The 16,086-nt window shown below is 38.1% G+C and overlaps 1 protein-coding gene across 1 annotated transcript in view; it reads left to right on the forward strand.

The window, feature by feature from the left end:
• HHIP (hedgehog interacting protein) overlaps positions 1 to 16,086 on the forward strand; it is a 148,367-nt gene that overhangs the window by 116,391 nt on the left and 15,890 nt on the right. Inside the window, exons 9-11 of the mRNA XM_073549789.1 lie at positions 830 to 953; positions 1,845 to 1,975; positions 3,920 to 4,001. Of these exons, the coding sequence (XP_073405890.1) occupies positions 830 to 953; positions 1,845 to 1,975; positions 3,920 to 4,001 (337 nt within the window). The remainder of the gene's footprint in view (positions 1 to 829; positions 954 to 1,844; positions 1,976 to 3,919; positions 4,002 to 16,086) is intronic.

Raw genomic sequence — 16,086 nt, forward strand, 5'->3', positions numbered from 1 at the left:
TAAGTTATTTTTGATATTCCCTCCCCTGTAACCCACAGAGGAGACAGGACATCAGCGCAGTATGAGGACCTTCAGAAATGTGTAACAGCCACCAAATTTTAGATGCTTGCAAATATGAATATTACTACTATTAAGTAATGGTTGGGTAAAATAATTAGTTGGACAGCCCGTAATCACGTATTGTAATTCTACAATTTTACGCTTCAGTTCATCAATTATTCCCACAGCTTTCCTGAAGTTTTTTTAAAAAATTTTTAAGACATAAGGTGCAATAGATATGGGCCTTTTTATTTAGCGCTAATATTTATGGTATTTGCCAAAGGAGTGAGTCTCACATGGTAACATGGTACTTACGTAGAGCAGCCTAAAAATTCACCCCAGACAAAATACTATGACCCATACCCTACTGGTAAGTATCATAAAATTTAGCACAAAACAAAAAGGCCCATATCACTGAAACTGTATAACGGATTTATAAAAAAACAAAAAAAAAACAAAACCTGGAATACCCAAGAGAACAACAGGAATAAACTAAAAACAAAAACTGAACACTTTTTGACCTGTTGGCAAGTCCTCTTAAAGCCATAAAACGTAAATCGGCATAATATTACCGTATATAAGTAGGTTTGTACACAAATACTGATGCATTGATATCAAAGTTTCAGATTAGGGACACTTCGGGAAAAGAAAAGTAAGATATGTTTAACCAAAAAATCTTTAGGACTCTGCTTACTTTTCCTTTTTTATTTTAAACACATAATTCAGATTCATTCTAGACACCTTTGTACTGTTTTGTCCTAATGCTACAACAGTTCCTTTTCTTTTTCAGAAAATGAGCCTCCACTGTTAGAATTTAAGCCACTAAGCAATGGACAAACAGTTGGTGGTTTTATATACAGAGGTTGTCAGTCGGAACGGCTTTATGGAAGCTATGTATTTGGAGACCGTTATGGGTATGTTAGAAGTTATTACTTTAATGATACAAAGGTGTTTTTTCAGTTTTGTTTTGCTGACACCAAGGAGCATGTATTATTGAGTGAACATCTTCAAGATAAGCTTAATAGAAGGTCTATAAAGTCTGTCTTCAGTGTTGATGGACAGCACGATTCAGCTCAGTGCTTCCAATTTTTTATTTTAGCAATTAGTGCGAAACCCAACTTCTGAGTAGAGTTTTACACTTACAGCTATATACATTTTTTCACATACATAGGTAGATTGTGTTTTCAATTTGTTTTTTTTCTCCAGTGTTTGGCCTCATTATAACGATGTTCCCTCAAATTTGACCACCCGCACATGTAACACAAGCCGTCATGAACAAATCATTTGTTACCATTGTTTGGTTTATGATCTAAACATTTACTTTGCATTGTATAGCTCAGTGTGGTAGGCATGTTTATTGATGCTCATTCGTATCCTAAGAATAATTAGGGCTTTTGTCAAATATTTGCCATATATTAAGTTATAATAATTATATACTATAATTGAGATACCTTATGTGGTAGATTCTCAAAGACAAGCGCTACATTTCTAAGTCCGCATAATAGCTTTACAAAGGCCATATTGGCACAATGGTACAATCGCCACTTTTTAGTAATTCTGAAGTTAGATTAATAGCCAGAGTATAGCTATAAGGTATGATATATAAAAAGATATTACCATTCATTTTTTGATAATATATTTTACAAAAGTAAATGTTCAGCCAGATTAGTTGTCAACATCAAATCAGATGAGGAAATTTAATTAATAAATGTTAAAAAAAGTTGTCTGTAAATATTTTTTCTTACAAATTGCAATTTTTTTTAAATCTTTGAAAGCAAAAGCAAGTAATTCTTGTGTACTTTCAGAAACTTTGTAACGCTCCACCAGAACTCCGTCACTAAACAATGGCAGGAGAAACCATTCTGTATTGGCAGCGGAGGTTCTTGCAGAGGACCTTTCACAGGACACATTCTGGGTTTCGGGGAAGACGAACTAGGTACAATACATATAATCTGTAAATGTGTTTTTTTTGTGGGGTTCTTGAGAATAAAATGTATCTAAATGCTGCCATGTGTGAATTATGAAGCCTATAAACAGACAGGCTGCAGCTGTGGTAAATCCCCTGATAAGTGTTTTCATTTTGTATTGATTTTATTGTGTACGGTTTTGTATTAAGAGTAGAGATGGGCAGACACCTTGAGGTTCGGGTCTGGCGGGTTCGGCCGAACTGTTACAAAAAGTTCTGGTTCAGGTACCAGAACATTACCTGAACCCGGACCCCATTCACTTGAATGGGGGGTCTGACCATCCAGTGTTTGCCACGCTGTCATGTGCATGACAGCGTGGCAAAAATCGCTTCTGATCAGCGGTGAAATCATCGCTTCTGAGCTGTGATTGGAGGTATAAAGCTTACCTCCAGTCACTGGTGTCAGCAGATGGGACTAATGAATCCATCATGCGACACCTGCTGCCGATAATTAAAGTGAGAGCTGGAGCGGCGGATGGGAGTATTCATTAGCCGCTCCTGTGCTGTAAATAAATAAATTGTAATTAGTGGCAGCAGGTGTTGGATGATGGGATCAGTACTCCCATCAGCTGACACTAGTGACCTGAGGTAAACTTTGTACCTTTGATCACAGCTGAGCGCTCACACTGTCATTTGACAGCGTGGGAACTGTGGCTCTCTGACCAGTGGGGATGATTTCGCACCCAATCAGAAGCGGTGTTTGCCACGCTGCCATGCACATGGCAGCGCGACAAACACCCGGTGTTCGGGTAGCCGAACCCGAACAGTAACACGGCCTTCCTGGTGGAGTCCGTGATCGGTGTCCGTGCCCAAACAGTAGGTGTTTGTTACGGACGCCGAACTTTACTGTTCTGGTTCGCCCATCTCTAATTAAGAGTAATAGCGTGTGGAAGAATCATTGGAAACAAATACTTCAGTATCTTGTGCAAACTAGGACTATTGAAGTGCTTCAACAATACTAGGAAATTGTAAAGCAATAACTTAAGTAGCCCTCCCATGAAGTTTTCTTTTCTTTAAATGTGTGTGTATATGTGCATGTACAGTAGTTTTAGTGTGTGTCGCAATATACTCACCTACTGCTACCTTCTCGAGGATCCTGAGCCATCTGCTATTCTTTTGAGTGACATCACCAATCTTCACACTCTCTTGGTAATGCTGCGCTGTGTGACCCAGACGTAGCTTTTAAAATGTATGTCTATGGAGTGTAAAAACGAGGCTCCATAGGTTTAGATTTTAAGGGTATGTTCTAACGGTCAGTAAACACTGTGGGTTGGATGCTGCGTACTTGTGCAGCATCCAATCCGCAGGGTCCAGATGATACAGTGTAGTGGATGGGATTTCAAAAAATCCCATGTTCACTATGGGTGCACCAACGCCCGCGGATCAGCCACGGAGACGGACATGCGGCATGTCTTTCCAGACTGCAACATGTCTATTTATCTTGCGGAGACTCGTGTTTCCGCAAGATGAATTTCACCCATGCAATGTATTGGACGCGGTGATTCTGCACGGTTCAATGAAGACATGCGGATTTACCTGCGTTCAAAAGCCGGCAGCGCTTTGGACGCAGCGGACATGTGCTGCGTCAAAAGCGCTACCAATTACTGACCATGTGCACCTGGCTTGAAGAGACTTCTGGCTCACATATAGAGTGAGCCGGATAGTCTGATGAGCTGTGACGTTACTGAAAAGAGGAGCCAAATGGCGCTGGATCCAGGAGAAGGAGGCAGTAGGTGAGTAATTTAATACATACAAACTACATTACATACACATTATAAAGAATTAATGGAAAAAAAATACATGGGGTGATTCTTTAAACCTTCCAAATCATGTAAATAAGAAATCTGACAAATGCCTCTGGCATGCAATGAAATAATATGTGTAACCGCAATGTCATATTGGCATTTTTAACAGGTGAAATCTACATACTGTCAAGCAGTAAAAGTATGACTCAGGCACACAGTGGAAAACTTTACAAGATTATTGACCCTAAAAGGTAAGAGGTGTTATTTACCATAAGTACGGAAGTTATATCCTATAATAGCATTTTACTACAAATCTAAATAATAGTATACAATGTGGCCCATATAAAATAATTACTAAAGCAAATATTACAGATAAAAATTGCAATATATTAAATTTTCAAACTATTATCTTGTGAACCCCACAGATCAAAAGTAGAGAAAAATTCCTTTTACATGGATGATATGACGGGGACATCAGAAGTTTTTGATATTAGTGAGCAACCATTTAATATTATGAATTTTATACATATCAGTGCAATGTAAATGATGGAACAATGTTCTTCATTACATAGTGATCCTCCTTATTCACTGAAAGAAAAGCCGTCTTACTTTAGGAAGCTATTAACATTCACTGAATATATGTAATTGTTCCCATTCCCGCTTCAGATGTTTCACATATTGTTAACATTTGTTGTGCTGTGTAAAAAGTCTAATCTTACAGGACATATGTAATCAGCTATTTTAGGTTTGGATGAGGTCAACAGTGTTCAGCAAGAGGGTATTTATTGTCCCATATATTTACAATTTGATTAAATATACAGCATGTCCCCGCTGTATACAGTGTGGAAAAAAATATTTAGTCAGTCACCAATTGTGCAAGTTCTCCAACTTAAAAAGATGAGAGAAGCCTTTAATTGACATCATAGGTAGACCACAACTATGAGAGTCAAAATGGGAAAACAAATCCAGAAAATCACCTTGTCTGATTTCGCAAGATTTATTTTGCAAATTATGGTGGAAAATAAGTATTTGGTCACCTAAAAACATGCAAGATTTCTGGCTCTCAAAGACCTGTAATTTCTTCTTTAAGAGGCTCATCTGTCCTCTATTCATTACCTGTAATAATGGCACCTGTTTGAACTTATCAGTATAAAAGACACCTGTCCACAACCTCAAACAGTCACACTCCAAACTCCACTATGCTGAAGACCAAAGAGCTGTTGAAGTACACCAGAAACAAAATTATAGCCCTGCACCATGCTGGGAAGACTGAATCTGCAATAGGCAAGCAGCTTGGTGTGATGAAATCAACTGTGGGAGCAATAATAAGAAAATGGAAGACATACAAGACCACTGATAATCTCCCTCGATCTGGGGCTCCATGCAATATCTCACTCCGTGGGGTCAAAATGATCACAAGAATGGTGAGCAAAAATCCAAGAACCACATGGGGGGGACCTAGTGAATGACCTGCATAGAACTGGGACCACCGTAACAAAGGCTTCCATCAGTAACACACTACTCCGCCAGGGACTCAGATCCTGCAGTACCAGATGTGTACCCCCGCTTAAGCCAATACATGTTCGGGCCTGTCTCAAGTTTTCTAGAGAGCACTTGGATTTTCCAGAAGAATATTGGGAGAATGTCTATGTCTGATGAAACCAAAGTAAAACTGTTTGGTAGAAACAAGCCTCGTCGTGTTTGGAGGAGACAGAATGCTGAGTTGCATCCAAAGAACACCATACCTTCTGTGAAGCATGGGGGCATCAACATCATGCTGTGGGGCTGTTTCTCTGCAAAAGGACCAGGACAACTGATCCGTGTACACAAATTTAAAGAATAGGAACAGCATCCGTATCCAGGTGAAAAATTCTGTAGTTTTATTCTGCCATCATCAGATACAACGTTTCGACCCCTATGAGGCCTTTATCAAGTACTTGATAAAGGCCTCATAGGGGTCGAAACATTGTATCTGATGATGGCAGAATAAAACTACAGAATTTTTCACCTGGATACGGATGCTGTTCCTCTTCTTTAAATTTGTATACATTGTTGGACTCGACGGGCCCCGGGGCCTTTGGAGCCTGCATCCCATGCATCTGTGTGCTGTCGGCTGTATTTTTCACTGACTGATCCGTGTACATGAAAGAATAAATGGGGTCATGTATCGTTAGATTTTGAGTGCAAACCTCCTTTCATCAGCAAGGGCATTAAAGATGAAATGTGGATGGGTCTTTCTGCATGATAATGATCTCAAGCACGCCGCCAGGGCAACGAAGGAGTGGCTTCGTAAGACGCATATGAAGGTCCTAGAGTGGCCTAGCCAGTCTCCAGATCTCAACCCCATAGAAAACCTTTGGAGGGATTTGAGAGTCTGTGTTGCCCAGCGACAGGCCCAAAACATCACTGCTCTACAGGAGATCTGCATGGAGGAATGGGCCAACATACAACCAACAGTGTGTGCCAACCTTGTGAAGACTTACAGAAAACTTTTGACCTCTGTCATTGCCAAGAAAGGATATGTAACAAAATATTGAGATGAACATTTGTTCATGACCAAATACTTATTTTCCACCATAATTTGTAAAATAAATCTTGCCAAATCAGACAAGGTGATTTTCTGGATTTGTTTTCTCATTTTGATGCTCATAGTTGTGGTCTACCTATGATGGCAATTACAGGCCTCTCTCATCTTTTTAATTGGAAGAATTTGCACAATTGGTGGCTGACTAAATACATTTTTTCCCCACTGTTTTTAAAAATGTGTTGGATATTCGGTCTCTGATTGCTGGTCGGAAGTTGCACATTTGCCATAGACCTTGATGCAAGTCACATGCCATTGTCATTTTTTTGCAGCAAAATCACAGTTTAAAATATTTGCAAGACAACAACTGGCACAGATATTTTTGTTCACTCAAGTTGTTATCACGCAACACATTGTCATCTAGCCCCAGCCTAATCTTGTAGATATTATCCTCACATTGTAACCTTTTAGGTAAATGGATTTTTTTAAAAGAAATTAAAACTTCTGTCTTTGAATTAGATCTCCAATTTATTAATTTATAAAAAATGAAATATATTCTTTGGTGAAAATGGACTCTTAACAAGGCGAAGTTATTTCTTGTGTGAGACTGCTGTAAGTAATAGGGTCATTTTGCAAGAATTCAAACTCTAAAACAAAGTTTTTGAACTTGTTGAGAACTTTTGAATGAAGACATATAAATCATTGTTTGTTGGCGGCTGGCTGCATATCTTCTCATGTAAACAGAGGATATGCTGCCGACAATAGTGTCATCTGCATGAGAAGAACGGGGAAAATAAACAACTGTCTGAATGACAATGATGAGCGAATCTGCCTAAATTCAAATTCACCAGTTTGTTCAAATTTTTCCAGGGAATTCAATTCGCATTGGGATTATTTGATGCATATTGAATGTTTCTTATCATGTTCTGGGGTCCTTCTAGACCTTAAAGAATAATAAATGTGATAAAAAATTATATCTTTCAAAAATTACATGAAAAGAAGAAAAGTAAGTGGCCCTCAATGCTGGTGCATTATTTTGTGCTTTTTTTTATTCCAAAGTCATATGGGAATTCTGGGCCAAAGAAGCGTAATTAGATGAAAAACAGCTGTAGCCCAGTCTGTGTTTCTTCACCCTGTATTCCCCTATGACTTTGAATAAAAAAGCCCAAAATTATGCACAAGTGGTGAGTACCACTTTTCTTCATGTAATTTTTGAAAATGTTATTGCTGCACAGTAGCCCACTGCCACGTGGGTCTGACATTCTTTTAACCAGCATCGTATACTCATTGATATATACTTGGTGTGGTACTGGTCTGCTGATCTTTTAAAATGAATGAAAATAATAATATCCACCTCACCTGGTCCACAACCACAGTCTCCCATCCGGTTGTGTGTGCAGCCTCATCTGGCCACTTTTTTACATCAGCACAACACTTGACATCCTCTTGTTGCATCTTCATTCTATGCCGTTATGGCATCAGAGGTCTACTCATTGTTGGAAGCCCCAGCACCCAGTGAAGATGCAGGATGAGGTTGTCGCACATGGTGTACAAGGAAAGTAGAGATAAGAGGGAGCTGCTTGACCGGCTGTCGGATAGCGGCAGTAGGAAAGATGACCAGCGAGGTCAGTATTTTATTTTTTTTTTAAACCCTTTCCAGGTCTTATAAAAAATCAGCAAAACAGAGGCATTTACTTAATTTGTACAAAGCAAATCACCCCCAGAAAATTCAGATTCAGGTGAATGTGAATTTTTGTAAGATTCAAGGCAAATTCATTTCACCTCAAACCAATTTGCTCATGTCTACTGAACAATTAACTTGCTATGTCGTTGGTCTTTAGTCATTACAGGCGGTTTTTCTGCCCCTGTAAAAGTACCCTTCTTCTCAGACCCCTCATTAGATACCATGAAAGGAATGCATATTTACCCAGCTTAAAATGTAAATTCATTAAAAAAAATATATATTTAATATGTTTTATTATTTTGCTGTCATCTCCTAGCAAAACGAGTTGTAATGTATTTATAATGACATAGCAGATGTATCAAAAAGATAAAAACAAGTCCCTTTATTTGAATTTGAGGAATGTTGTAATTTACATAGAACAGTTAAACACCTTGTGTGTGTATAAATGGAGCTGAGCTCTAACTGATTGTAATGGCCAAAAGACAAGCAGATCCCAAAATGGCTGTGTTTACAGATAGAATAAACGTTTAGAAATAGATGGACAGCGCAGCATTCTTCTAGAAAAGAACGTAAACAGAAAGGAACGGCTCCAAATTCATTTAGAAAGCAAGGCCAGACGCACACAGTTTTGTTACCCTGTGAAATGATTGAAAATAAATGACATTTACCCCACACAGAGGATACTAACTAAGCCACCCTGACATGGACCTGACCTTTTCCTAAAAAATAATGGAAATGTCAAGCTCATTCAAGCTGTTGCCTGCATGTAATACTTCTAATACTCCTCCCAGAAAGTTACTGTCGCTTTAAGCAAATTCCGTCAACTGTTTTGATCTGATTACAAAACAAAAAAAAGTAATTTAATTGACCTTGACTGGACTGTTCGGGTGGTCCCAGAATGTCATACCTGAAAAGCCAGACCTCACAGCGCAGTGCTGTGTGTGGGTGGAAAGGACTTCTGTATTGAATATCGGAGGAGATATGTAGGAGGCAGACTCCAAGTATGCTGAAGCCATTGACCCCAAAGGGTTGATGGAGACACTGGAAGTTATTTGCAATCTGTCACAGTAATGTGATTTTCATACACGACTTGGGAAATGAGTATTGCTTTGCTTGTCATGTAAACCAAGTTTTACCCTGATATACTTTTCTTATTATTCTCAGTGGATGACTTGGCTAAAATCCTTATTATTGTATTTCTATTAGAATGATAAAGTCCTTGGTTCTCCTAAGAAGCCCAGCCTATAGCAAAATTAAATCTGAAAGTTACAAAATATAGGAGGTGTGACTGACATGGATTTAAAAATAATTTTATAACATGACAGTTAGTTCCCAAAAGCAAAATAGCACCTTCATTTCGAATTTATGAATCACTGACATAATCTACACATACATAATCAATTGCTAGGGCATGATAATAGTAAACTAAAAGCATTATTTGGTATTCGTTAAAATAAACTAGGAAATATAGTAAAAAAAACATTCAAAAGTATATGTATGTTAACCCCTTAATGAAAGTGCCGAACAAGTACGGCACTCATGTGGGTGTTTGAGATGGCTCAGGAGTTGAGCCTGTGTTATTCAGCCGTCATCTGCATCTAATAGCTACTGGTGGATCCAATCTCCACTTGCTACAGTTAACTGGTTAAATTTCATTTTGTGTCTCTGAAAGTAGTAGTTACAACACAAGAACTGGGGTGTACCGTTCTAAGCAACCATACCGTTCTAAGCAACCATTACTGCAGCAAAGTAATCTTAAGGTGCCAATGAGTTGACTTCACAGCTAGATATCTACTGAAGATCTCTATGCCTGCCTGGCCATGACAGTGCTCCTATGAATGCCAGCCTGTGATTCATACTATATGCTGGCTTCAATTCTGTGGTACTATGTAGAATATAGTACAAGCGAGCAGACCATCACAGCTTCATGTCGCCTAAGAGAAGTAAAAAAATAAAGTAAAAAGTAAAAAAAGTTGTTAAAATATTAAAGGAAATGAAAAAAACCAAAAACACCTTTTCCCCCCATTAAAAGTGATGACACTAAAAAATTTAAAAAGACCTATTTGGTTTTGCCGAGTCTTTAAAAGTTCAATTTAAAATAATTAACATGATCAGTAAAAAGTGTAAAGAAAAAATCAAACTGCTAGAATTATGTTTTTTTGGGTAGCTTCAACTGATCAAAGCAGTGATCAAACTGTCTTATCTAACAAATATATATATTAACAAATCTTTTAAAAAAAAAGTATGTCTTTAAGTCCATTTTTAATATGCGTATTATCCTTTTTACTAGTCAATGGGGCGTTTGTTTTCTCAGACTAGTCGTCGCACTCGGCATGTTATCATGTCCCTGTGTGTATGATAACATGATTTGCAAGAGCTGAGTTCATCGCAAGCTCTCTGCAAATCTCCTACATGCACGTGACTTTCTTTCCCACAGGTTATTACGCCTCCTGTATGCTTCCTTGCTTCAGTCACACTGCGCATGTCCTGAAGCAAATAGAAATGTGATCATCGGCTCCTCAGTGGACATATACTTGGCTAGAAATTGATTTCCAGAGCCAGCATTAATTTTTTTCAAAACCTAGAGCTTGGTAGTGGAAAGTATTTAATTCATTGCAAAATTTTTACCAACTAATGGGGCAATATGAAATTGAATTATTTACGTTAATAGGTAAGTAATACAAAAAATTATTAAACAGAATTAACTTATAGAGCTTCAATTAGGGAGATATATAAAAAAACATAAATAACCACAGCGTAGTAATATAACACATATAGAAAAAAAGTAATTAACTCATCCTAATTGTCATTAAGTCTTGCTGATTGATCAACCACCAGTGATTTTTTTTTTTTATTTAAAAAGGTTGTCCACTACTTTTTTCATTGATGACCTATCCTTGTGATAGGTCATCAATGTCTGATATGTCGGGGTCCAACACCTAGCACTCCCGCCGATAATCTGTTCTCAGTTGCGTCATCTACCAGCCGGGACTGTTCAGTTGCAGAGCTGCTCCATCTTCTGGTAGTGGGAGCGGCAGGGTACTAAACATCAACTGAACATTGATTTGAATAGGAGGCGGATATTTAGTACCCTGCTGCGGCTACTACCACAAAACGGAGCAGCTCCACAATCAAGTAGCACCGGCTGGTGGCCGCTACTGCCGTCACAGGTAGAAGCTGATTGGCAGTGGTGCCATGTGTCGGACCCCGACCAATCAGACATCAATGACCTATCCTAGAGATGGGTCATCAGTGAAAAAGTAGTGGGCAACTTCTTTAATGAACATTTCTAAAATGTTTCATCATGTTTACAAGATTGTATGGGTTTTTGATAGAACACCTGCTGAAAGCATAGATGCCTAGGAGGTTGGAAACTTCCATTAAAACATGTAACAAGCCTGTTGTGTTTTTAATGTTACTTGACTTGGTTTTCAACATGCAATGTCTTCTAAATAGTTGGTGAGGGATGTGTAGCCTGGAAAACACATTTCAGCCATCCACAATGTAAATGTTTTATGAAGTGATTATGTATATGCTCCAGGAGTGTATGAAGAGTGGAGTAAGAAGTGAGTTGTTTGGAAATACTTTGTTATGTGCAACTAAATCCCTCCCTCATTCAAAAAATGCATTAAAATGCCGTATTGTTATTTATTCCGGGATAAAGGAGAAAGTTGCCAGGAGGCAAAAAATTCCAGATCCTATCCTTATTTTCAGATTAATTCATATGATCCCAGACTAAGTCCAGATGTTCCTTTATATTCTTTCCTTAGCACATCAGATACTTTGCAAAAATTATCTTTATTATTTGTGAAATGTTATTGATCTAGGTTTCTTACTTATTTGCTCGACAGGAAAAGTTTAATACAAGTGGCCCCTTTAGTTGATAAACTCCTACAGGGCCTGTTGACCCAGCTGCTAAGTGCTTAGGCAGCAGGTGTTGTTTTTGCGACCACCCTGATAGTAGTGCAAACTGTTTAGCAGTTGCACTAAACTCCTGAGCTTTTAATCCCTTTTCTGGGCAAGGTGGCAGTGTACCAGTTAATGTTCATTCTAACTATATAAAGACCTACAAACCACATATAATATTGTAGGAAGATACATCAAGCAAAACATTAATCAAAATCTGCAAATTAAAAAGGTAGCTCTACAAACGCAAGAAATACAATGCAAGTAGAATAATATTACATAAAATAAGTTAACTGTTCTGTCATTCACACTAAATACACAGCAAAATCATACCCCAAATGTGATTTAGCCGCAGCAATATAAAAAAAAAATAGAAGTGACCCTGCTGTTCTGTGATTAATTGTGTTTCATAAGAAAGGAACATCTTTGATGGGACATATCATAATATCATACAGCTCTGGCAAAAATTAAGAGACCACTATCAAATGTTCAGTTTGTCTGATTTTTCTCTTTATAGATATATTTTTGAGTAAAATGTAAATTGTCCCTTTAGTCTATAAACTTCTGACAACATGTCTCCCAATTTCCAAGCAATAAATTTTGTATTTTTTTTCTGACACAGAAAAATCGTCAAAATTAAAAAAAAACAAAAAAAAACAGTGCTTTCAGACCTGAAATAATGCAAAGAAAACAAGTTCATAATCATTTAGAAACAACAATACTAATGTTTTAACTCAGGAAGAGTTCAGAAATCAATATTTTGTGGAATAACCAGGATTTTTAAAAACACCTTTCATGCATCTTGGCATGCTTTCCACCAGTCTTTCATGCTGCTTCTGACGCAAAAATTTAAGCAGTTCTTCTTTGCTTGATGGCTTGTGACTATTCATCATCCTCTTGATTATATTTCAGAGGTTTCAGTGGGGTTCAGGTGTGGAAAATGGGCTGCCCAAGACAGGGCTTTGATGTGGTGGTCTCTTAATTTTTGCCAGATCTGTAGATTAAAGTTACTTTATTACCTTCTAACAATTTACAGTACAGACCAAAAGTTTGGACACACCTTCTCATTCAAAGAGTTTTCTTTATTTTCATGACTATGAAAATTGTAGATTCATTCAGAAGGCATCAAAACTATGAATAACACATGTGGAACTATATAATTAACAAAAAAGTGTGAAACAACTGAAAATACTGTATGTCTTATATTCAAGGTTCTTCAACGAAGCCACCTTTTGCTTTGATTACTGCTTTGCACACTCTTGGCATTCTCTTGATGAGCTTCAAGAGGTAATCACCTGAAATGGTTTTCACTTCACAGGTGTGCCCTGTCAGGTTTAATAAGTGGGATTTCTTGCCTTATAAATGGGGTTGGGACCATCAGTTGTGTTGTGCAGAAGTCTGATGGATACACAGCTGATAGTCCTACTGAATAGACTGTTAGAATTTGTATTATGGCAAGAAAAAAGCAGCTAAGTAAAGAAAAATGAGTGGCCATCATTACTTTAAAAAATGAAGGTCAGTCAGTCCGAAAAATTGGGAAAACTTTGAAAGTGTCCCCAAGTGCAGTGTCAAAACCATCAAGTGCTACAAAGAAACTGGCTCACTTGAGGACCGCCCCAGGAAAAGAAGACCAAGAGTCACCTCTACTGCAGAGGATAAGTTCATCCGAGTCACCAGCAGTCACCAATCACAGATTAATAGCTCAGATTAGAGACCAGGTCAATGCCACACAGAGTTCTAGCAGCAGACACATCTCTATAACAACTGTTAAGAGGAGACTTTGTGCAGCAGGCTTTCATGGTAAAATAGCTGCTAGGAAACCACTGCTAAGGACAGGCAACAAGCAGAAGAGATTTGTTTGGGCTAAAGAACATAAGGAATGGACATTAGACCAGTGGAAATCTGTGCTTTGGTGTAATGAGTCTAAATTTGACATCTTTGGTTCCGACCACCTTGTCTTTGTGCGACGCAGTAGGTGAACGGATGGACTCTACTTGCCTGGTTCCCACCGTGAAGCATGGAGGAGGAGGTGTGATGGTGTGGGAGTGCTTTGCTGGTGACACTGTTGGGGATTTATTCAAAATTGAAAGCATACTGTATCAGCATGGCTACCACAGCATCTTGCAGCGGCATGCTATTCCATCCGGTTTGCGTTTAGTTGGAGCATCATTTATTTTTCAACAGGACAATGACCCCAAACACCTCCAGGCTGTGTAAGGGCTATTTGACCAAGAAGGAGAGTGATGGGGTGCTAGGCCAGATGACCTGGCCTCCACAGTCACCAAACCTGAACCCAGTCGAGATGGTTTGGGGTGAGCTGGACCGCAGAGTGAAGGCAAATGGGCCAACAAGTGCTAAGCATCTCTGGGAACTCCTTCAAGACTGTTGGAAGACCATTTCTGGTGACTACCTCTTGAAGCTCATCAAGAGAATGCCAAGAGTGTGCAAAGCAGTAATCAAAGCAAAAAGTGGCTACTTTGAAGAACCTAGAATATAACACATATTTTCAGTTGTTTCACACTTTTTTGTTAATTCTATAATTCCACATGTGTTAATTAATAGTTTTGATGCCATCAGAGTGAATCTACAATTTTCATAGTCATGAAAATAAAGAAAACTCTTTGAATGAGAAGGTGTGTCCAAGCTTTTGATCTGTACTGGTATGTTTTACATACTGTATGTCATTTATTAAATTAATCATTTCTCGTGGACTACTTTTATGTGTGCACTAACCATGTCTCGTAAAGAAGCTGATTTGGCAATCTGTAGATCCCATTCTGAGTCCAAAAACCCTCTGCACTCAGCTGAGATAGCCAAAAAGGCTGTGGCCATGGCTAAATATAGATGAGAAATGGAGATTTTCAAGTGAATGACCATTCATGTAATATGATTTAATGGAATACAATACTATTAAACTGCCTGCTCTAATTAATGAAGGATGTTCGAAACACAGGGCCTTCATTCTGTCATGTCCATGGGCCCTAGTGCCACTAATTAATGCAAGGGCCAGCTGCATTTCACTATACATTTTTAGGGTACAAGATTCCTGAAGTTAGGAAGCCAAAAATCAGATCCTTCTGAAATACAAATATGGATCTTTTAAACTTTTACAAGTTAGTATAGCTTATTTTCCTATATTAACAACAGTGAAAAATTCCTAGCTGTTTCTACATCAGACCACATTGGTTAATGTTCCATTTGGCTACTAATAGAAGGGAAAAGTACATCTTCAGTTACAAAAAAATTGGAATGTTATATAAAATGATTTGAAAATCTCTTGTAGCCATATTTTTTTCACAACAGAACATAAAACACAGATCAGAAGGTGAAAGACATTTTTCTATTTCATTTGAAAAAATGTAAGGAGGCAACAACACAGCTCAAAAAAGTTTGGATGGAGTTAATAAAAGGCTGGAAAAAAATATTATTAATAAAAAACAGTTGGAGGGTCAATTTTCAACTACGGTAATTAAAATGATTGTGTCTAAAAATAGTATGTTAGCATGGCAGAGCCTCAGAATCAGAGATGGTCAGAGATTCGACAATCTGTGAATTGCATTTAAAAATTGTGAAACAATTTCAGAAAAATGTTCCTCAACATAAAATTGCAAAGACTTTAAATATTTCACCATCTACAGTACATAATATACTCAAGAGTTTTAAGAAATTCAGGAAAAATCCATGTGCACAAAGTGCATGTAGTCTGATGGTCAATATTGGGTCCTCATGATCTACGGACCCTGAAGTGACACTGCATTAAAACAAACATGATTCTGGAATTCTGTACAGGCTCTAGAATACTTCCAGAGATCACTGTCTGAAACCAATCTAAAAATGCAATTTAAATCTCTGTCGTGCAAAGAAAAAGAAGCCATATATGAACAGAATCCAGAAACACTACTGTCTTCTCTTGGCCAAAGCTCATTTGAAATGGACTGAGACAACATGAAAAACTGTTCTGAAATTCTTTTTGGAAGCTGTGGACACCGTGTCCTGCCGACTCAAGAATAGAGGGACCATTCAGCTTGTTACCAGCACACAGTACAAAAGCCTGCATCTCTGACAGTATATGGCTGCATTAGAGCCTATGGCATGGTCAGCTTACATGTCTTGTAAGGATTTATCAATGCTGAGCATTATATAGAAGTTTTAGACCAACATGTGCTCCAGACGATGACTATTTCAGGGAAGGCCTTGCATATTTCAGAAAGACCATGGTAAA

This window comes from Dendrobates tinctorius, unplaced genomic scaffold (assembly GCF_039654945.1).
Source record: "Dendrobates tinctorius isolate UK_male_01 unplaced genomic scaffold, ASM3965494v1 ptg000161l, whole genome shotgun sequence".
NCBI lineage: Eukaryota > Metazoa > Chordata > Amphibia > Anura > Dendrobatidae > Dendrobates > Dendrobates tinctorius.